The sequence below is a fragment of the Mobula hypostoma genome, chromosome 3, assembly GCF_963921235.1.
Source record: "Mobula hypostoma chromosome 3, sMobHyp1.1, whole genome shotgun sequence".
NCBI classification, from domain to species: Eukaryota; Metazoa; Chordata; class Chondrichthyes; order Myliobatiformes; family Myliobatidae; genus Mobula; species Mobula hypostoma.
This window is the reverse complement of record NC_086099.1, coordinates 103906428-103930662: the sequence shown is the minus strand read 5'-3', so window position 1 is coordinate 103930662 and position 24235 is coordinate 103906428. Positions and strand designations below refer to the sequence as shown.

The 24235-nt window shown below is 41.1% G+C and overlaps 1 protein-coding gene across 1 annotated transcript; it reads right to left on the bottom strand.

The window, feature by feature from the left end:
- Positions 1-11602: 11602 nt before the first annotated feature.
- LOC134343719 (C-X-C motif chemokine 9-like) lies at positions 11603-13402 on the bottom strand. Its single transcript, XM_063042469.1, has 4 exons — positions 13344-13402; positions 12952-13041; positions 12743-12822; positions 11603-11634 (listed from the first exon to the last, which is right to left on the bottom strand). The coding sequence occupies exons 1-4, from the start codon at positions 13400-13402 to the stop codon at positions 11603-11605; spliced, it is 261 nt and encodes an 86-aa protein (XP_062898539.1).
- Between the last annotated feature and the right edge of the window lie 10833 nt (positions 13403-24235).

Below are 24235 nucleotides of genomic sequence, written 5' to 3'. Positions count from 1 at the left end.
CTCACTACTCCCCTCGGCCTGACCGTTCATTGTGCATGTCCTATCTTTATTTATAATTTCATCTTAAGTGCTCCAACTCTTATTTCTTGGAAGCAACTTCCATTTGCCATTACTTTGATCTTTTTAACCAAATGATCACAATCATCTTATAGACTGATATTCTCCACATCACGATGAATAACACAAATAAAATTTTGATGTAATCTGCAAATGTGCTAATCACGCCTACTGCATTCATTTTTAAAAGTCATTCATGTATGTAACAGACGATAAGGTTATTCTAATTTGATGTAAAGTTGTCCAGCTGAGAGACATTTCCAGAGGTTCTTTTTGATTGTCAAGGGTATGAAACCGTTTGCAGATGTTAATTAACTTTTGTTTTTCAATGTGATAAACTTTCTGTCATAACAGGCAACATTAAATATAACGTTTATAACTCCAACCAAGCTATCACTGGAAGGCCGGGGTCATGCCCCTCAAACTGTATCTTTTTATATTTAGTTTCCAGTGAAACCAGGTCACAGGGTTCAACTACAACAACTCAACAAGCACTTATGCAGCAAGGCACCACAGAGCAGAATATCACCGGGAATATCTACATCTACATCTGGAGCTGTGATTTCACCTTTTCTTATTCCCTACAAAAGGCTTTGATCTCTGTATTGTCTCAGTATATATCCTGGCATTCAGTTGGAAAATTAACAGTCAAAAGAAATTCTCTTTTGGCTCTCATCACTAAACAAAGTTGGTATTGTGTTGAATTCACCTGCACATATTCGATTCCCTTGAAGTCAATTACTAAACACAGTCACATGATCAAAGCAAGTAAAATCTAGTCCTTGTTTCCATCTATTAAATGTGACTAAAGTGTTGGCCTCCACTTGGCAAGTCCAGTTGTACACAACCAGTCAAGGAACATTAAACACATCACAACATCCCCTGTGCAGTAAAGGAGAAGAGCTGATACGGTTGTGGAGCTATTTAACTTTGACCTCACTAACAATTAACTTTCTGCCAGAGGATCCTCTGTTAGTCACAGCAGCAATGTCTGTCTCTGTTTGAAGTGTGACTCAAATATGAGTTATTAAACTCCTCCACTTTCATTTTGCACGACCTCTGCAGGTGACAGTTGTTAAGCAGGGTATTTCTTAGCCTTGAGTTAAATCATCTTTAACACCTCAGATCTTATAAAATACACAGTAAAGCACCTCATCTTTACTCCATAGTCTGGGAAATTTGATCTTTAGCTGTTGTTCCCACTGTCCTTACCGATTCATTATTCAGACGGAGAAAACACTCAGAGGCCACGTTTTTGCTCGATCAATTCTTTATTTAATTTGATCTGAGGAGAGGTAACCACCATACGCATCTGCAGCATCTGGCAATCAACTCTGCCTAGCATGAGTACAAGGTTACATTTATATCCAGAAAAAACGGTTTCAGTTAGCATCTGTTTCCCCTGTCCACGCTTATGACAGTTTTGTGGTTAGCAATTTCATCATGGTCACAATAGCTTCACGTGCAGAGGTACAGGTCAGTAAGCACCTCTATTCTAAGAGATGAGCATGCCGTTGCAACATCCTAACCGTGCCCGGTTCTGTTGTCTAGTTCCCGCCCCTGCTATACTTTCCAGGTCACATACACCATTTAACCCTTCCTATCCTGTACTCCAACCCCCTTTTCACTTACACACCACGGCTGGACCTTTTTGTCCATATACACACTCTCCCAGCTGAGATGGTGTGGCATTAAATGATACCATTTTATTCTATATTGTTTAAAGCAACAAGTGCAGATCTTGGGAGATACTTTTCCTGACAAGGAGCATACAACCTCCGTCTAGCAGGATATCACCAGTAACAGATCACATCTCTCAGCATGGCCCAATAAAATGCCTCCCACAGAAGTACTTAGTTATAGTCAAATTCTTGTTGAGTTTTTTATTGTAGTATACTCAAATAATGAAAAATTATTTTCATTAATTGACGAAAAAGAACAGCTATAATACCATAATACATGCAGCTACTGCATAAATATAGATTGTCCTGTTGTTAACGTCTAATGGCTATGTGTCAATAACATCAAAGTCCACTTTCTAAGTTACCTCTATTATTTAACCAGGCAACAAACACGGAAAATCATTGCTGGAATGTTTCAACAATATTTTCAAAGTGATATATTTCACTATTATCTCAAAGCATAGTTAAGATTTTTCAGAAAATATTCTTTGTTTTCACATATTTCGCTTCATATTGTCACATTTTGGACTTTCATCCTCAAAGTGTGCAAAGGCTTACAATAATGAAAATGTGAGAAAGGAAGTAGTATCCTTGTAAGTAAAATGGTTGGAAAAAAAACAGAGTTAAGAGAAATAGAAGCTAGATTTTATTAAAGTTGGTCAGACTCTGAGTGGACTTGACAGAGCAGATACTGAGAAAGATTTTCTCCAAATGGGGGAGTTGAACACTTGAGACATTATCCCAGGATTTAGGTTCAGTAATGATAGGTCAGGATGAGAAAAGTTGTAGATCTGTGGAAACGTCTAACCCAGAGATTTGTTCAGTCTGAGTCATTAATAAACATGTTCAAGGTAGAAATGAATTTCTGGGCACTTGGTGAAATCAAAAGTTATTAGGATTTGACAGGAAAGTGGATCCGAGCCAAATATCAGAATGGCATTGAGCTTATTGATGAACAGACCAGACTTGAGGAATCATGTGCAATAGTCTTGCACTCACCACTTTTGTTTGTCCATTTATTTATCTATCTATCTATTTATTTATTAATTTAGAGATACTGTGTGGAACAGCCCCCTCCAGCCCAATGAGCTGCACTGCCCAGCAGCTCAACTAATACTGGACTAATCACAGGACAATTCACATTGACCAAATTACCTACAAATCACTACATCTTTGGACTGTGGGAGGAAACTGGAGCACCCAGAGGAAACCCACACAGTCACGGGGAAAATGCACAAGCTCTTTATAGACAGAGCTTTATGAAATTGTTTTCATTTATGTATTATAAATAGCATTATTTATTTATATTTAGTTATTTTTATATAATATAAGTAATTATGTTATATAAATAACTTAAATCAGTGAACATAAAAACATATTGTCTTTATAGAATTGAGCTCTGAACTTCATAATGCAGTGAGTTTTCAGACAACGATCCAATACTTCCACTTCAGGACATATCTTCAGCACTGTTAAAGCTTCAGAGACCTTTTCTGGTACATACGCTGCACACCAGTTGTCTTGGGTACCATTTCTAGACTGGTTTTCTTTAAAAAATAACAAACCAGATGCAAAGCTTGACATGTTATTTCATGGTATGGGCTTCAACTACATCCATCCGTCTTTGCTTTGTCCTTCACTGATTGAATCAGGATGCCTTTGGTCACCAGGACAAGAATGGCTAATAATTAAAGGTGAACTCCTATTTACTTTGTAGGTCACAGTGAAAATTAACAACTCCCTATGAGCTGCAAGACTGGCTAATTGACTCCCACAACAATGGGAGATTTGGTATACTACTGTTGTTTAATAGAAGTGTACATAATGTTAATCATGAAGCAAGCTGGCTGTCGTAAATACTGGTTGTTCGAAAATGTTCATATTCTTAAAAGGTGTGATTAATCTGCTGTCCAACTGAGATTCAGGATGACATAACTCTAATTCTGAAACTCATAATATGGCCAGCTCTTTCCACAAGCAGAACTGACTGCCTTTCAGTTTTGTGACGGATAGTCACTTTCCAGGGCCCAAGGGCTTTTTGCAAATCTAATCTTTCTAGAACAGTAGCATGGCCTTTCCAAAGGATCAGGGTGGCTTGTAACAAATTTAAACTTCTAACCAATATTCCTTGCTCATCTTCTTGTTGTAAACAAGTAAACAAAGAGGTCTTGTAGGCCAAAGTTTAATCAACAAAAGACAAAGGACTTACAATGTATTTCTAAATAAAATAAATTAGTCTGCATCAAAACAAACAACATTGGCTAAGTTCAAAGAACTTTGTAGAGCAAGATGATTTTGTCGCTTAGCACATCAAACATGGGTCACAGGTATAGCTGTTCAATCGATAGTTGGAATATTTCTCTACTCTCAGAGTCAGAGAGTCAGACCTCATGGCATTAATTTTGAGTCTGGCATCTCTGTCACAAGAAGCTTTAAGACTATCCGTGTGAAGTACTTTGGGCCAGCAAAGGTATCTGAAAAATATCACATGCAGATAACGTCATTTAATAACAAAACAGTATAAATGTTAGAAAGCATTGGGGGTTGTTAGGAATGACAGAAAGATGGTGTGATAGCAAGAAGAACAGTTTCTTCAGTGGATGACTCAATCATCTACAACTCATTGATACAGTATGTTCTTGTAGTTCATAAGATTTATACCTTTGTTTAGAAATCCTCTAGTTTATAAATCTTCTATAATTTGGTAATCTTTTAGAAATATATGAAGGGTTTTATTATATTGGAAATTAAATTTTATACAGCAAAAAAAAATTAGAGAACATTCCATTCCAATTCATTCAAATTCTCTCCAATCTTTGCAACTTCACAAAGAATTTCATTTATCGTAATAACAGAAGATATATTGGATCATTTATTTTCTATCTCATTTAAAAGAATATCAGCAGGCTCCTGCATATTAAAACAATTTTGTTTGTAATACACAATTCCACCACTGAGAGTTAACAGCTGTTACTGCAGGAGCTCTGAGATTTTATACAGTAATCAATATCTTGGATAGAGTAAACTGACAGCTTTGAGTGCAGCATCAACGACTGAGAAAACATAGACCTCTGAGGAAGTCTCCATCTCAAGACCCTTTGGCAACTCAATCCTGGAGTATGTTCCAAACTGAGATCAATACATCTTGGTAACACACACAAAATGCTGAAGAAACTCATCAGGCTAGGCAGCATCTATGGAAAAAAGTACAGTTGACGTTTTGGGCCGAAACCCTTCGGCAGAATTCAACATATCTTCGCACTCCCAGCAGAGCAGCACATTTGGGAATCAGGCAGATGAGTGCTTATCTGTCTGGAATTTACTCAATGGCAAAGTTGGCTCAAAGAGTTCTAAAGCCTAAAATCTAAGTTCTAGTTATTTGCATTTCTGTCTGGTACAGAGGAGCCACTGCAGAGAGCTGCAAACACAGCAAGCTCCATTATGGGCACTAGCCTCCTCAGTACTGAGAACATCTGCAAAAGGCAATGCTTCAGAGAGGCGGTATACATCATTATGGGCCTCCATCACCGGGGACATGAACACTTCTCAGTCTTACCATTGAGGATGAGATACAGGAGGGTGAAGACATACACTCAAAGTTTCAGGAACAGCTTCTTCCCATCTACCATCTGCTTTCCAAGTAGTTCCTTCTCGTGTTACACTACTTATCTAATTTTTTTTTTTCTATTTTAACTTATAGTGTTTTAATTATGTATTGCACTGTACTGCTTTCGCAAAATAACAAATTTCATGACACATAAGTCATAGATATTTTACAGATTATGAGGATTATGACAATAAAAGGAACTCATCCCTGAGCGGAAACACGTGACTTACAAGAAATGTAACTTTTGCCCAACATTGGGTATCTTAGAATCAGCTTTCAACCTAAAAAAATCTCCTGATTGTAAAGATTTCACTGGTGGAAGTGCACATGTAAATATTGGATGAGTAGGGTATTGTCGGATATTTTGAGCCAGCAACAGCAGAAGTATGTTTACAGAAGTGAATAATTTAACAGCAGGATACTCAGGCAGAATGAGAGTAAACCTGAATCAGACTCTCTGCCATAAGTCGTGAAACTTGTTGTTTTGTGGCAGTAGTACAGTGCAATACGTAAATTACAACAGGAAATAACTTCTGCAAAATACGTTAAATAAGTGGTGTAAAAAGAGAGCATAAATAGCGAGCTGGTGCTCATGGGTTGGTTCATTGTCCATTCAGAAATCTGATGGTGGAGGCAAAGAGACTGTTCCTAAAGCGTAGTGTGTCTTCAGGCTCCTTCATCCGCTCTCTGATGGTGGTAATAAGAAGAGAGCCTGTACTGGGTGATGGGGATCCTTAATGATGGCTGTTAACTTTTTGAGGCATCACTTTTTAAAAATGTCCTCAGTACCGGGGAGGCTAGTGGGCATGATGGAACTTGTTGAGTAGCTACCCTCTGCCACTTGTTCCAATCTTAAACAATGGCCCCTCCATTCCAGACAGCGATGCAACCAGTTAGAATGCTCTCCACAGTACGTGTGTAGAAATTTGCTAGAATCTTTAGTGACATACAAATTCTCTTCAAACCCCTATTGATATATCGCTGTTCACATGCCTTCTTCGTAATTGTGTCAGTATGTCGGAGCCTGAATAACTCTAGCCCCAGGAACCTGAAACTTCTCTCCCCAGTCACTGCTGATCCCTTGATGAGGACTGGTTTGTATACCCTCCATTCCCTCTTCCTGAAGTTCACAATCAACGTTATGGTCTAATGGATGTTGACTGCAAGGTTGGTGTTCCAACAGTACTCAACGAGACGATCTATCTCACTCCTGTGGACCTGCTCATCACCACCCACCACCTCAGATGCTGCCTACAACCACTGTGTCTTTGGTAAATTTATAGATGGTGTTTGAGCGGTGCTGAGCCAGGGAGATGACAAGTGCAAAAGGCAAAGGGTTAGAAAAGTCAAACTGTAATTGGAGAGGAGAGTGGATCATGGGAGAAAGGACAGTGTCTCGGCGGCGGAGGGCAGGTAAGGAGAAGAGGTAAGGGGCCCAAGTGGGGAAAAGAAGAAGATGGAATGTGGAGGGGAAAATATTGATGTAAGTTGGAAGTTGGGTCCTGGGAAATTGGCTTTTTGTGGCTGGAGCTGAGATGCTCAACGAAGTGGTCCCCCAGTCTCCATTGGGTCTCACCAATGTAGTGGAGACTGCATCAGGAGCACTGAATACAGTAGGCGACCACAGAAGAGTTATAGATGAAAATTTGCCTCACCTGGAAGGACCCTGTTTAGGACCCTGAATGGAGGTGAGGGTGGAGGTGAATAAGCAGGTGTAGCACTTCTGCCTCTTCCAAGGGCAAGTACCAGGAGGGAAATTAGTGGGAAGGGATGAATGAACAAGGGAATCAGAGAGGGAGTGATCCCTGCAGAAAACAGACAGTAGGAGAAGAGGTTAAGATATGTTTGATGGTAGAGTCCCTTTCAAGATGGAGGAAGTTGCGGAGAATGAAGTGTTGGAAGCAGAGGCTCGTGGGTTGGTAGGTGAAGACAACAGGAACTCTATTCCTGTAAAGACAGCAGGATGATGTGTTAAGCATGGATGTGATGGAAGTGGAAGAGATGCAGGTGAGGGTAGCATCAATGGTGGAGGAAGAGAAACGTTGTTCTTTGAAAGAGGACATTTCGGAGGCCCTGGAAAGGAAAGCCTCATCCTGGGAACAGATACAGTGAAGATGAAGGAACTGAGAAAACAGAATGGCATTTTACAGGTGAACTTAAGGGCAGGGTGAAGTTGGAGGCAAAGTTGATGAAATTGGCGAGCACAGCTTGGATGCACGAAGCAGCACCAATGCAGTCATCAAATCACCTCCTCCCTCACCTACATACAGGATCCCAAATCCTTCCAGGTGAAGCACCACTTCAGCTGCAAATCTTTTGGAATCATCTGTGTATCCAGTGCTCTCAATGCAGCCTCCTTTTTATTGATGAAAACCGACGTAAGCTGAAGGACCTCCTTGTTGAGCACTAAAGCTCCACCTTGAAAAAGTAGAATTTCCCATTGGCTGACCATTTCAATCCTTATCCTCATTCCCATTCCAACATATCAGCCGCAATGAGGCCACTATGTTGGAGCTGAAATGCTTCATATTCCATCTATCATAGCCTCCAATGACAGCATAACCATCAATTTTCCAACTTCCAGTAATTTCCCCCCCCCCCTTTGTTACTGCCTGGAGTGGAGGGTCTGTCCTATAATGAGAGGTTAGACAGACTCGGGTTGTTTTCTCCAGATCACTGGAAGCTGGGTAGAGACCTGATAGTTTATAAGATTATGAGAAGCATAGCTAGAGTAGAGAGCCAGTATTTCTGAAGCAGGGTGAACATATCTAATACCAGTGGGCATGTATTGAAGGTGAAAGGATGCAACTTCGAAGCAGATGTGCAGAAAGGTGTATTTCATGGCGTGAGGGATCCTGGAATGCACTCCTGGGGTCGTGGTAGAGATGAACTGAATTGACTTTATTACTTACATCCTTCACATACATGAGGAGTAAAAATCTTTACATTACGTCTCCCTCTAAACGTGCAATGTGCAATTAGTAGTAATTTATAATAAATAGTATGTACAACAGGATAGTCAATATAACGTAGAAATGCAGTGTGTCAGCATGAGTTAATCACTCTGTTGGCCTGGTGGTAGAAGCTGTCCCGGAGCCTGCTGGTCCTGGGTTTTATGCTGTGGTACTATTTCCAGATGGTTGCAGCCAGAACAGTTTGTGGTTGGGGTGACTCAGGTCCCCAATGATCTTTCGGGCCCTTTTTACACATCTGTCTCTGTAAATGTCCTGAATAGTTGGAAGTTCACATCTACAGATGCGCTGGACCACTTTTTGCAGAGTCCTGTGATTGAGGGAAGTACAGTTCCCATACCAGGCAGTGATACAGCCAGTCAAGATGCTCTCAATCATGCCCCTATAAAAATTTTTTAGTATTTGGGGGGTATACCAAACTTCTTCAACCTTCTGAGGTGAAAGAGGCTCTGTTGTGCCTTTTCCACCTCACAGCTGGTATGTGCAGACCACGTGAGGTCCTCGGTGATGTTTATGTCGAGGAACTTAAAGCTGTTCACCCTCTCGACCCCAGATCCATTGATGTCAATAGGGATTAGCCTGTCTCCATTCCTCCTGCCGTCTACAACCACCTCCTTTGTTTTTGCAACATTGAGGGAGAGGTTGTTTTCTTGACGCCACTGTGTCAAGGTGGTGACTTCTTCTCCGTAGGCTGCCTCATTATTATTTGAGCTTAGGCCAATCAGTGTAGTGTCCTCAGCAAATTTAATTTGCAGATTGGAGCTGTGAGTGGCGACACAGTAATGGGTATACAGAGAGTAAAGGAGGGGGCTTAGTACACAGCCCTAGGGGGCTGTGTTGAGGGGCAGAGGTGAGGGAGCCCACTCTTACCACCTGCCAGCAATCTGACAGGAAGTCCAGGATCCAGCTGCACAAGGCAGGGTGAAGGCCAAGGTCTCTGAGCTTCTTGTCGAGCCTGGAGGGAATTATGGTGTGGAATGCTGAACAGCATTCTCACATAAGCATCCTTCTTCTCCAGATGTGTAAGGACAGTGTTAAAGTTGTGGCTAATGCGTCATCTGTTGGTCGGTTGTGTCAGGAGGTGAAATGTTGGGGGTCTAGCGTGGGTGGTAGCATGCTACAGATGTAATCCTTGGCCAGCCTCTCAAAGCATTTGTTTATTATTGAGGTGAGTACGACAGGACGCCAGTCGTTCAGACATATTACCTTGGTCTCTTTAGGTACAGGAACAATGGTGGATGTCTTGAAGTAAGAGGGCACTCTACACTGGGAAAGGAAGAGTTTAAAAATGTCTGTAAATGCACCTGCCAGTTGTGCCACGCACATCCTGAGTACCCGCCCTGGGATGCCATCCGGTCCCGCAGCCTTGCGACTGTCCGCCCATTGGAAACACCTGCGTACTTCGGCCTCAGAGATGACCAGGTTACAGGTTGCATCATCTGCAGGTCTCCTTGCGGGCTCAGTATTGGCGACATCGAATCGAGTGTAAAAAAAAGATTTATCTGGTCTGGGAGAGGCGCAGCAATGTTGGAAACTCCACTGCATGTAGGGTAATATGGGTGAAAACGTGCAATAACCCAGAACCACCAATATTGAGTTGGGGTCCACTTTAATTGGCTGCACTGACATGATGATGTAATTACGTAAAGTTTTTTTACCACACTTTCTGCTCAGTGTTAGGAGGACAATAAAGGATTTGTTACGGTTTTCCTTACACTTAAAATGCCTCACGCCATTTTATTTGTAAAAACCTACAGAGGCAAATGTGATGATATTTAAGGTGTTTAAAAGGCTACTAGATAGGCACATGAACATGCCAACAATAGAGGAATATGTTCTTGGTGTGGACAGATGTAATTAGTTTAGTCAGGTATATAATTATTTCTGCATTCAGCATGTGTTCTATTTTTTTAGTGTTACTCCTCCCAGTCCGAGGCCCAGCACCTGTCCAGACCAATTGTGCTATGCGTGGTGAGCAAAAGAAACTCCATAAAATCCCATCGATTTAGTCCTGGACCCACTGCTCTTCATTCCTCAATCTACTTCATTTATCGAATGGAGAAACCGGAAAAAAATTATAAGGAGTAACAACAATCTTTTTCTCTAGAAATCCATTTTATTTTACTTTCTTAATTTCTTTTGAGGAATGTTCAACAAATTCATTCATTTATATATCAACTTTCTAGACATCATTGTTGATCAACTAATCCGTCAGGGTGAAGCTTTCTATCACCATCGAGGCTTTATTCCTATTTACAAGTTTCATTTCCTCCAGTGATTATCAGACTATTAACAACACTACTTTCAAAAATGTATGTACTTTACATTAAAAAAATGTATCTGCAGAGAATTTGTTCCATAGGTCCTAAATCTAACCATTTGCAGGCACAGCACCACGGCCCCATTTGAAATATCAAAGGTGAATGAACTCTGCTGTAAGATGGTATCAGGTTCTTACAATATTCTTGCACTTGAACATGACAATGTTTCATTCAGACTGGAAAAAATGCAGTTGGTCAACAGTATCGTCATCAATGTGTATATCACAGGCAATGAATAAGATGTAAATAGCAAATATGACAGTGCAAATTTGCTCAGAAATGGTTAAGACAATATCTCACCACACCATGTTCTTAAGGGAAAAAAAGAGGGATTTGTTTAGTTAATTAGTTCCATCTTCATCATTCTAAATCAGATCATTTTAATGAAATAACCAAAATAATTATTCTCTTTCTACATAGACTGACTGATCCTCGCTCATTTCTGGTAACGTACAATACATGGGCTTGAGAAAACAGAGCATTGTAACCAATTGCTTTAAAGTAATTGGCACAGTTATTTTTTCATGGCAGCATCTCGGTTCACGAGGCTGAGACAGAGGAGAAAGTGGAAGTGAACAATGTGAGAACTTTATTCTGGGGCCCTCCGATCTTAATTTCAGGATGAAAGAATAACAGAGAGCACAGTTCCCTTCCTCATCACCAGCTTCCTTTGGTGACCGTGTTCACTTTAAATAATGCAGCCATGGAAATCAATTAAGTTCAGATTAGGCACAAAGTTTAACATGAACATCAGACAGTTTCTTATTTGTAAACAGCATGGCAGGGTTTAAACATGTCCTGTGACAGGGAGGAACACGAAGATCACTCTTAGAAGACGATGAAGAGGAGACACTGGAATGAACCACTGGATGGTGATATCACAGAGTCAACACCCAGGGATGAGCTTCCGTCATTCCCCATTGGATGATCCAGAGATGGAATTGATTCCCTCATTTTGCAGTTTCAGTTTTTTTTTGATTTGTGTTGTTTCCCACCTGTAAAACAATTGAATAATTTGTATCATTACCCACAGTAATTGAGCATATAGTGTCTCCTGCAGCAGAACTTAAAGAATTTTCAAACTGTTTTTCCTCAAAAATGGGCAGATTAAGATACCTTAGAAACTTATTCACATTTCATTGATATTGCAATTGGCATTAACCAAAATACATTGTACAGTGTTCAAGTTCATTCCTAACTTCTCACAAAGTTACACTCTGCAAGTAACCAAGATGTTAGCATTGGTGTCTAGGTAGATACCAATAACTGTCTTTCACATTACCACTGCTGTCTTCCCTGGCATCAACAGTTCATTATACACTGTACTTATCTGAGTTGAGTCACCTCCTGACACCCATTTACCATCCCATCATCTCTCCCCAAGGCAAAGCTCTAGAGTGTGAACACTGTCTGTAGCTCCAGCACCAATACACTGGAGACCACCCAGAACAAAACATTGTCTGTAACTGGCATCCCAAAAGTTTATTCCCTCAACTGCCCCTATCCTATGGGTGCATCCTGTGGGGAAAATCACTATTTAATATTTTATACCAAAGGCCTCTGATTAGAATAAAAATCATTGTTCATTCTAATCTGTCAGAGGCCCAAAATTTCGACTGTCTACTCTTTTCCATGGATGCTGACTGGACTGCTGAGTTCCTCCAGCATTTTGTATGTATGGTTCATTTTTCATTCATTGATCTCAGCTAGGTCGCAAAGGGTGTGATGATTGGTACCAACCATCACTTCTGCAATTGATAGCTTTATAGTGGCCCAACCTCGACTTCCTGGTCCTTACCCCAGTTCCAAGGAACATTAATTATTTGTTAAGTATGCCTGCTGAAAAAGAATCTCAGGGTTGTATGTGGTGACATGTATGTACTCTGATAATAAATTTTACTTTGAACTTTGAACTTGGATAATGTACATTGAGTAAGGGGAGTGAGAGGTTCAGCTCTGACAGCAAACATGGTGAAAGACTTTGCTGTCGTTCCGGGTTACAGCTCCACTATGAAGGACCAGGGTCATGTGGTAAAAACAATTCACTACATCTATGTTCTTGGCAGCTAAGGTGTAAATTTTGGCAAAATACCAAACACTGACCTTTCATGGCTGTTAAGAGAGCCTGCAAGCACTTGGCATCAGGATGAACACACTCTTTCTTCTCATTTCTCAGGGTGACACTGCAAAAAGAAAGTGTCATTCAAAGTTTAATTCACAGAAATAATATGTCTCCTCTTAAAGTGCACAGTTTTGAAATAAACATCACTCAAAGAATAAAGCTAAAGCTGACGGTCTGACTCATTACTCAAATTACCTCTGCTCTCTCACATGCATGAATAACATCAAAGCTGGTCTGAATGGACTTGCACTGTTCATGTGCTACTGGGATTGGATTACCTGAGGAAAGGTTACATTCACTCAAATTTCATTGTTGGTTCACGGAAAGCAAGGCCTGGAAAACTTGCTGATAATTTCCCCAGAATTTCTGCTTCATCATTATTTTGACAAAGATTAAATTGTAGCTGCAGTCCATGAAAACAATAGAAACCTTGTCTTTCTATTTTGGCTGTCCAGCTTTCTGAATCAGATTTACATTAATCTGGAAATACTTAATTTTTTGGTAAACAGTACATGAACCACTAAATCATAGACTGTGCATCATTTTAATAAAAAATAAAACACAAGTTTAGATAGCTCAACATTTGCAGCAATGGCACACAGAAGGAGGATGAGGATGGTTACAGTGGCTGTTCTGTCCATCTTCCACTTTGTACTGCAGAAGGATCTTCTGTTCAATGCAGCTGTTCTCTGCTGAATCACTTTCAGATGTAGAGGTTCAATGAGCTCCTGTCTGTCTGGATTCTCTTTTCTCATTTGCATCGTCTCCTGCAGTAAATTCTGCCAAATGCTTACGTCCTGCTGGAGGGAATTTCCCTGCTCCCGAGGTAGATCTTCTTTCACTTTTGCAGTTGTACATTTCAGCAATTGTGTGGTTTAAAGCCGCAGATGGATTAAAGTAGCTGCTGGTTGCATTACGTGTGATTTCTGAAAATTTAATTACTGATTATAAGGTCTGTGTCAAATACACCTTTGGCAAAGTGAATGCTGCAAAATGAACCTGCTGCTTATTTTTAAACAAGTATCATCCATTCCTGAGTTTTATCCTCACTCCCTTGGAAACTGCACATCTCAGGAGGGCCTACTGAGCATATGGCGGACCTCAATCTTCTGACTTGAAGTCATTCTCCCTATCACAGTCTGCAATTACAGCTTATCTCTCTTTAACTTAATGCTGCAAGTCTGTAAAATATGCACTTAGCTCCAACATTGAGTGCAAGCCCCACTTTCAGTGAAGAGTCAGCATGTTGCTGCTGTGGTGACAGACCTGTAATATTTCAATATTCTTGTTCTCTTCAGTACCCAGGTCTTAAGTGTCTGCCCTGACTGTTTCTGTAAGCATTTTGTTCTTTTAGTGCAAAGGTGAAATGCATCACCCTAACTCCTTGCAAACCCATTCTCTGGCTGGAGGCTCTATACCAGGAGTTCCCAACCTGGAGTCCACAGACCACACACAGCTTCATGGTATAAAAAAAACGATTTAGGAACCCCTGCACAATGGTCCCATCTCAGAATCACTGGTGATAATTGATCTTGTGACAAAGAAAATTTTGCAGATATGAGCTTCCTAATCCTGTCAATCTCTGTCACCATTCATGAGCAGCTCAGTGCAGCAGCTAAAGACTGGGGAGTTCCTGGACCAGAGTCAAGTTTCACTTTCCTATGTCTGTAAAGTGTTAAACTGCAGCTGCAGCAACTCCTCCCCCTGGCCTGTCAGACACAGGGTCAGATCATAGACTGCACATACATGCATCCCGCAAGTTCCAGGAAATCAGACTACTCTTCCTGCAAAAAGCCCTCGGCGTCCATGCTTGGCTTTGCACTCAACTGCTCCTGGCTGCCATTTAGTTTAAAAGTCTGTTCTCAGCACCATGTCACATGGACATTACACGCAGTTCTTTTGCACCATCCTGTGACTGAATTCACATCCTGCACTCCCTGTTAAAGCTTTTCAATTCTCTGCAAACACGAGGAATTCTGCAAATGCTGGAAATTCAAGCAACACACATCGAAGTTGCTGGTGACGAAGGGTCTCGGCCCGAAGCGTCAACTGTACCTCTTCATAGAGATGCTGCCTGGCCTGCTGCATTCACCAATTTTCTGCAATATTGGGATGCTCTGGGAATATGTTGCACATTTTGCATATTCTTTACAAATAAATCTTGAGCTGGTCAGATACGTCTTTATGATTCTGGTATGAGAATTCCTGCATATTGATGTTGTGGAATTACAGTCCTTCCACATTCTTAGCAGTAGATTGACAAAATCCTGTCTAATATTAGAATGTAATGATTCAGATTCCACTGTGAACTTACAATGAAACTGTCCACATTCACTACTACTGATGGTAATTCAGACATCCACAGGTGACCACATTGTTAAAACTTGTTACTCAGCATTCAACACTGCCACTACCGCAGTTTCACCATACTTATATCTTGCTGATGTACTCAGGAGTGAATAGCATAAAACATGTGAGGTTTTTATTTTATTTTTATTGAAGGAATGACACAATACAGAATATATAATGGATTACATTTTCCTCCATTTTGCTTTAGTATCGTACCCCCAAAGCAAACCTCTCCCCCCACCCGCCTTCCCCGAACATATCATGGCAGCTAATATATTTACAATACAACAATTCACAAATACAAGTACGGACATTTCACAACCGTACCCCCACACTACTTCAATACGACAGCTCACACACATCTGCAACATGTCAGATGATCCAAAATACACTCATACTTACAATTCATCAACCACCCTGTGAGGTAAATTATAAGTGTGTTAAATGGGAGGCAACTTCCTAAGTACAATCAAATGCCCTCAACTAGTAGGTAATTCCTTAAGACTCCCAAAATATGATAAGAAAGGTCCCCATTTCGAATAGAACTTTTTCACAGACCCCCTCAAAGTGAATTTAATCTTTTCTAATTTCAGAAAAAACATTACCTCTTCTAACCAAGTAGCAGCAGTTGGGGGAGTGGCAGATTTCCAAACCAGCAAAATTCTCCTATGGGCCAATAGCGATGTAAATGCAATGATAAAAAAAAATGTGAGTTTGCATTACTCTCCTCACAAATTCCCGCTAAGCATGCTGAAAGATCTAGCCATTCTCACAGCATTACAGCTTTCAGACACGGTCCCTGCTTCTGCAGGTCAGCCTTCATCTATGAGTAAAACAAACCGTGCATTTCGGGCCAAGAACCTTCATCAGAAGGGGCATAAACCAGAATGAAAGGGTGGGGTTGGGGAGGAGCAGGATCTGGCAGGTGATATGTGATTCCAGGTGAGAGGGGAAAGGAAGGAGTGTGGGTCAGGGATTAATTTGAGATGGTGGGATGTGATAGTTGGGGAAGGCAAAGGGCTGAGGAAGAAGGAATCCAGTTGGAGAGAACAGTAGGACATGAAGTAAAAGAGAGGAGTTGGGAATCCTTAAGGAGGAAAGTGAAGGTTGATCATGAAGGTGGTGAGAGGAAGGAGAAGGTTTAACAGGGCCACAGGGATAAGGGAAAGCAGAAGGTGGGCTGAAAACAGGAATGGCATTCAGAAGTCAGAGAAATCGATCTTCATACTGTTGGGTTAGAGATTGCAAAATCAGAATATAAGGTGTTGCTTCCCCAATCTGCACCTGGCTTCAGTGGAGGAGAACTGTAGACAGACATGTCACTGTGCAAACCAGGGTAAGATGTCTCATGGTAACCAGGCTATTCAGTTTTGGATGTCTGCTGAAGGACCCCTGTTTATTTCAGTGATGGTGCCTGTTGCTCTCTCTGCCCGTAGCTTCAATTGAAGAGCTGCTTTCACTTTCTTTTTTGTGCAAGGTGAACTTTGTTAAACGGGGGAACTCCTGGGGGAATTCACTAACCTTATGTAAAACAATCATTACCACTTCTGTCATTTTATGGTTGTAGAAAATAAAACAGTAAAATCTGGTCAATTTCACTCCATGATAATGAACTGGTTGTTTTAGGGTTTTTGATAGGTCTTTTAGCTGTGTTTCTCACTGGCTGGGCTTCCACCTCCATTCAAACTGTCTGACCCACTGAGATGTTCAAGCAGTCACTGATATCATACTGCCTTTCTGGCATCTGCTCCAAGTTGTTCAAATTCGGAGTTCAAAGCAAATTTTATTATCAAAGTATAGTACATGTAAGTCACCATATACAACCCTGAGAATCATTTTCCTGCTGGTATACTCAACAAATCTACAGATCATTTGGTTCTGGGAACATCTCAATGGATGGGCAGATATGTGTAGCTTTTCATGAGCCTGATAGTTGAAGGGTAGTAATTGTTCTTGAATCTGGTGGTGCGAGTCCTGAGGCTCTTGTACTTTCTACTTGATTGCAGCAGTGAGAAGAGAGTGTTCAGTTTGAGAATTCCTACCCACCGATATTGTGGAATTACAGTCTTTGCACATTCATAGCAGTGAATTAACAAAATCCTGTCTAATATTAAAATGCAATGATTCAGATTCCACTGTGAACTCACAGTGAAACTGCCCACAATCACTATTATTGATGGTAAATCAGACATTGACTGGTGACCACATTGTTAAACTTGGTACTCAGCATTCAACACCACCTCAGCCGAAGCTTCACCATACATGTATCTTGCTGATACACTTGGGAGTGAATAGCAGAAAATATGTGAGGTTGCTTTGCCCTCCTCACAATCTCTGATGATCGATGCTGCTTTCCTGTGACAGCATATCATGTAGATGTGCTCAATGGTTGTAAGAGCTTTACCTGTGAATCCACTACCTTTTGTAGGATTTTCCATTCAAGGGTGTTGGTGCTTCCATACCAGGCCATGATGCAGCTATCAATATACTCTCCACTACATACCTATAGGAGCTTGTCAAAGTTTTAGACATCATGCCAAATCCCTATAGACTCCTAAGGATGTCGAGACGCTGCCATGCTTTCTTCACAATTGTACTTGTGTGCTGGGTTCAAGATAGATCCTCTGAAATAGTTAACTCTCTCCACCTCTGCTCCTCCAATGAGGACTGGCTCATGGACCTCTGGTTTCCCTCTCCCTCTACAATCAGTTCCTTTGTCTTACTGACTTTGAGTAAGAGGTTGTTGTTATGGCACCACTCTGCCTGAGATTCATCTTGTTTTCAGTATACTCAGAAAATCTATAGAATAGTAACTATAACAGGATCAATGGAAGATCAACCAGAGTGCAGAAGGCAGCAAACTATGCAAATCTAAATATAAATAAATATCAATAAATAATGAGAACATGAGATAATGAGATACTGTCCTGAAAGCTGAGATTATTGGTTGTAGGAATATTTCAATGACTCTCAGGGAATCAGGTGGTATTGGGATTTGACAGGAAAGTAGAGGTGAGGCCAAATATTATATTGGCATTGATCCTACTGATGATCCAACCAGCCTGGAGGGCGGAGGCATGGCGGAATGGGCATATGGCTACTTCTGCTGCCACCTCTTGTGTCTTAATGAAATCAATCCTGTTGCACAATGACCCTTCATCAAAACTCTTGTAAATGAAACAAAAATGTAATTGTATACAGAAATTGGAATATTGGAGTGTTCCTCACTGAGTCAACACACACTTCCCTTGTACTAAAATCAGGATTCATCTGCCTGATTTGCCTTCCTATCTCTTGCAACACATACAAAATGCTGGAGGAACACAGCAGGCCAGGCAGCATCTATGGAAATGAATAAATAGTCGGCGTTTCAGGCTGAGACCCTTCTTAAGGACTCAGAAGGACAGGGAAGGAAGATGCCAGAATAAAAGGGTGGAGGAAGCGGAAGGAGACTATCTGAAAGATGATCATTTAAGTCAGGAAGGTGGGAAAGTTCAATGTCTGGAGGAGAAGCCCAGGGTGAAGTAAAAGGCAATTGAGAAAAGGTGGAAGGTCAGAGTGGAGAATAAGTGGGGGGGGGGCGGGGGGGAATTTGTTTACCAGAAGGAGAAATTGATATTCATGCCATTAGGTTGGAGGCGACCCTGACGGACTATGAAGTGTTGCTCCTCCACCCTGAGGGTAGCCTCCTCATCTTGCACAAGAGGAGGGCACGGACCGACAGTTCAGAACTGGAATGAGAATCGGAATTAAAATGCTTAGCCAACAGGAAGTTCCATTTGTGGTGGATGGTAAGGAGGTGCTTGATGAAGTCGTCCCCCAGTTTATGATGTGTCTCACCATTGGGAACATCGAACACAATAGACAACTCCAGCAGTTTCATCTTTTCCCTTACAGCTTTTTTAGCTGCCTTATGTCGGATTTTAAAAGCTTCCCAATCATCCAACTTCCCACTCACTTTTGTGAGCTTATATGACCTTTCCTTGGCTTTCATGCAGTCCTTACCTTCTCTTGTCAGCCAGGGTTACCTGCCCCTGCCATTTGAAAACTACTTCTTCAGTGGGAGTTCTTCTCCTTCTCCAATCCACCTGGGCAACCTCCTCTCTTGTGCCTCTGGAATTCCCTTTATTCCATTGCGATACTGATACATATGACTTATGTTTCTTCCTCTTAAGTTGCCGTATGAATTCAATCACATTATGATCACTGCCTCCTCAGGGTTTCTTAACATTAAGCTGACTAATAGAATCTGGGTTATTACACAATACCCGATCTACGATAGTCTTTCCCCGAGTAGCTGCTGTAAAAAGCCATCTCATAGGCACTCAACAAATTCCTCCTCTTGTGATCCAACACCAACCTGATTTTCCCCATCCCACTGCATATTGAATTCCCCCATTACAATTGTGACAATACCCTTATTACATGCATTTTCCAGTTCCCTTTGCAATCTCAACCACACATCTTGGCTACTATGTGGAGGCCTATATATAATTCCCATCATGGCTTTTTAACCCTTGCAGTTCCTTAACTCCACCCACAAAGATTTGACATTCTCTGACCCTATGTCACCTCGTTCTAAAGAAGTAATTCCATCTCATTCCATCATCTGAGAAAGTCAATGTTGCAGTGATCATGGAAAAGTTTAAATTGTAGATGGACTGGGAAATTTAGTTAGGAGCCCAAGGAAATAAATTTGTGCATGGCTATGTTATGTTACCATGTATATTTTGATCCCAATGGGTTGCTGTCAAGTTTCCCTGTGTGATACATACTGAATGTAATGTGAGAGGGCATTCTGGGTGGACGACCTACAAGCAAAATAAACAGCAGCACATTTGTTCCTTACCTCTCCATCTCTCACATGTGTTGTTCATGGCTACATGACTTCCCAGTACAACAACCGTAACATCTAGCGATGAAGTGACAAGTCTTCACACGATACTTATTGGTTTGTTCCTTTGGCAAGAATAGTCCATGTGAAACGGTGGTGGTGTATCGCTGTGTAATGTGGGTGAGTGAAAAGAAAATGTCACCCATCATGAGGAGGCTGGCGCAAGAAGTATGGTGAGTGAAAAATCCAAGGGGAGAGAATGGGAATGAGACAGTTAATTAAAACAAAGGGAGAGAAAGAGACGGAGAAGACTAGCAAACTTTTCTGGAGCGTGATTGTGTCTGTAAGTGATGAAAAGACAGAGCAATCGAGTTCATACACTGAAGGATTTGAATATTTTGCACTAGCAAATCAAATTTCAGATGATATTTGTGTTCCAACTTTTCTGAATGTGATGGTGCAAAAGCCTTCAATTTATTTCACAGTCCAGTGAAAACTGGTAATCCTGGCGGCAAGCCTTATGAGTCGAGGGCTGTAATAATGTCACACTAACTGCATTCATGAAAGTAAACGGCATTCAACACAACAAGTCCGCCCCCGCTAATGGCTTTTCTGAAAGATTTATACAAACAATGTAATAAGCACACAAGAATTCAGTGGGAAGTCGATCTCTCAGCCAGCATCTTCACACTTCTGTACTGACATACCACAACACAACTCACGCTACCACCAGAATGGCTCCAGCTGCTGCACTAGTGAAGACAGCTTCTCACCTGGCTTGACCTGTGTAGACCCTCAAGCACACAAAAGATTGTGCTAAATGAACAGAAAGCCCAAGCAGAGAGACATGCCAAAGTGAAGTGCTGAAGTTTCATGGCAGGAGAGAGAGTACTTGCCTGGAACTGCATCTCTAGAACAGAATGGATACCTGCGATGGTGGTGGCACAAACATATCCTGTGTCATACACAGTGGAAAGTAGTAACACATCATCTGGAAAAGGCTCGTTGATCAGCGGCTGCCCACTTCTGAAGCTTCTGAAAACCAACACAAACTGACCAATCAGATGCGGTTGTAGAAATCGGACATGATTCTGAGACAATGACTGCAGAACCTCTGTGATGATCAACTGACACAGCCAATGCTCCCCAATCACCTGTGCTTCCTGAGGTGCTCCCTACTGACAATACAGTACCCAAGGCAAGATGTGTACATACATCACCAGGAGATAACATGACTTTGGCATCATCCCCAAGTTGCCGGTAGCCTCACAGGAACGGGCGGCCTCCAGAAAATTTGAATCTCTAGCTTAGTGTCTAACCCTCAGCACATGGGCAGAATAATCCCCGGGGTTATGTCTGGGAATAGAGGCAATCAACACAATTTGTGGATTGGACTCTGCAGCTGACATTATGATGTGTTTCTGGTTGCTGGTTGCTCCTTTTATTGTTGCTATTTTGGGTGATTTTGAATCGAAGCAGACTGCAGATAATGGACAGTGAGCTGAACTGAATATGCCTGGTCTCTTTTGTTTTTTTGTGTTTTGTTCGCTTTTTTTTGTTGTCACTTGGGCAATTTTGTTTTTTTTTTGAGCACGTGTGAGGTCTGATGTTTTCCTTTGAACGGGTTCCATGGTTGTCTTTGTTTTGTGGCTGTCTGTGGAGAAGGCAAATCTCAGTGGTGTATACTACGTACATGCTTTGATAATAAATATACTTTGAATCTTTGGTGGTTGCCAAGAAAACTGTACATACAATTAAATTTTAAAGGCTGTGATTATGTGAAGAAAGTTGGGATGGAGGAGAAAACTTCTTCGATCTTCATTAACTGTTGACAGTTATTAACTGTTCAATGTCAGTACTGCTAAGCGCCACTCCAGGATTTATACCTCGGATAGAACTCTTCCTGTTTGTTGATGGAGACACTCAGATGGAGTATGGAAGTGAAAAACAATATGATGATCATAAACCAAAACTAAATATGAAATATCACAAGGTCTGGATGTCCTACTCACAGTTCTATGCCCGTTTCCTTATTTCACCAAAGTTATCAGTTCCACGTAGGCAAATATTATTTCCTGCAACACACTCAAAGTGCTAGAGGAGCTTTGTTTGTCCATTTACTGCAGAATCAGGGACATCATGGCAAAGGGACCAAGTGGAATCAAGAAGATATGCATGCAAATGCTCCATTGCTCCTATTTCTCCCAAAGCAAAGGTTAAGTAAATGATCCGCTCTGGCAATGGGGCTGCATAATAAACTATCTGTAAATGATAAGCATAGAAGCTCAAAGGCAAACTTTGAACTAGAAAAACACATTGAGCATATAAACAAGCTTATTTTCTGCAATTCATGTGTGGTCCATTCACCTGCTTAATCTCACAATGAACTTTCTTAATAAATAAAGAGGTGGAGGAACTCAGCACACCAGGCAACATTTGTGGAAGGAAATGGGCAGTTGGTATTTTAGGACAAGACCCATTATCTAGGCTCCAGGACATCAACTGTCCATTTCTCTGCACTGAGACTCCCTGACCCGTTGTGTTGTGTTTTTTTTTGTTCCTGATTCAAGCATTGGCAGTCTCTTGAGCCTTCTGCACTTTCACCCTTGCACAACCTCAGGGACATGGCTCCAGCCTCCAGCCTCTGCATTTCACATACTTGGAATCAGAAGCTTGAACCAGCTCCAGAAAGCTCTGAAATTCATACTTTGTCACTCGCAAACAGTGAGCACAATGAACATTTGTTGCTGCAGAAACTGTTCCAGCAAAAGCCTTAAACTACTGCTAGTGATATTTTACAGCACATATTAGTCCATTCAGTTCATTGTGAGAATTCCTCAAGTTCTATCCAGTTGTCTCTTTCACTTGCATTCTACACAATGCAGCAAATGCTTTTGCTCACACATAAATCCTCAATGTCCCATCTCTTCAGTATGGGTCTGATGGGCTCAGTTAAATAAAAGCATGAGTGAAGGTTAATTAGGGTTTAATATCCTTAGGACTGATTGCTGGGTTATTGGTTTATTTGGAGTCTATATCAATGGTACTGAGGGAAATGTTAGTGTCCAACAAGGGAAGGTAATCAGGACAACACAGGAAAGAGATAAGATGACAACAAACAGGACTGTCCCATAGGCCTATTGTCTCTGCTGTTCCTGCTTCACTGAATTTGTGTCCTCTTACCTCGATTCCATCTTCTTGGTTCAGTCCTTTCCCGCTTACATTGGCGACATGCCTCATGCCCCCAATCTCCTCAGAGACTTTTGATTCCCTGGCCCTGACTGCCTCATCTTCACCACAGATGTTCAGTCCCTATACACTTCTATTCCCCAATCAAACGGCCTCAAATCTCTCCACTTCTTTCTTGACAAAATAACCAACCAATCTCCTTCCACCACCACCTTCCTCTGGCTGGCAGAACTTGTCCTCACCCTCAACAATTTTTCCTTCAGCTTTTCCCACTTTATCTAAACTTGAGGAGTAGCAATGGGCACTCTCACGAGCCCCGGTTATGCCTGCCTGTTTGTTGTCTATGTTCGAAGCCTACCCTGATTATAGTCCCCAAATTTTCTTCCACTCTATTGACGACTGCATTGGTGCTTCTTCATGCATTCGTGCTGAGCTCATCAATTTAATCAACTTTGCCTCTGTCTTCCACCCTGCCCTTAAATTCACTTGCCCCTATTCAACTTAATTTTCTTCTTCAACCCTCTTTTTTGGATCAAGCCTATCTAGTCTGGAAAACTAAAGGCATAATATGTTTTTCTGATTTATTTTTAGATAATTGTTTCATGTCTTTTGAACAATTATCTAATAAATATAATTTACCTAGATCCCATTTCTTTAGATACTTACAGATTAGAAACTTTTTAAATACTGTTCTTATTACCTTTCCGATTTCATACTCATCAGATATAATGGAAAGAATTTTAGATTTAAATCCTTTTCAGAAAGGTTCAATAGCAATTATTTATAATATGATTATGAAAATAAATCCAGATGTATCGAATTCAATCAAGAATGACTGGGAAAGGGAACTTAAGCTTATTTTACCTATTAAGAAATGGCAAAAAATTCTCTTCAATTGGTTAATTATTCTTCTATATGCGCTAAACACGCGTTGATACAGCTTAAAGTAGTACACAGAGCTCATATGTCCAAGGATAAATTAGCTCGCTATTACTCTCATATAAATCCTGTATGTGATAGAAGTCACTCTGAGACAGCTTTGTTAACTCACATGTTTTGGTCATGTCCTTGCCTGAAGAAATACTGGGATGATATCTTTGAT

Excerpts from the sequence above, each read along its gene's own strand:
- LOC134343719 (XM_063042469.1), bottom strand. The coding sequence starts at position 13,402 with ATGGACAGAACAGCCACTGTAACCATCCTCATCCTCCTTCTGTGTGCC. Across the intron at positions 12,823-12,951 it reads TGTGAGAGAGCAGAGGTAAT|TGTCACCCTGAGAAATGAGA; the intron begins TTGAGTAATGAG and ends TTCTTTTTGCAG. Across the intron at positions 11,635-12,742 it reads TCTCTTAACAGCCATGAAAG|GTGGGAAACAACACAAATCA; the intron begins GTCAGTGTTTGG and ends ATTGTTTTACAG.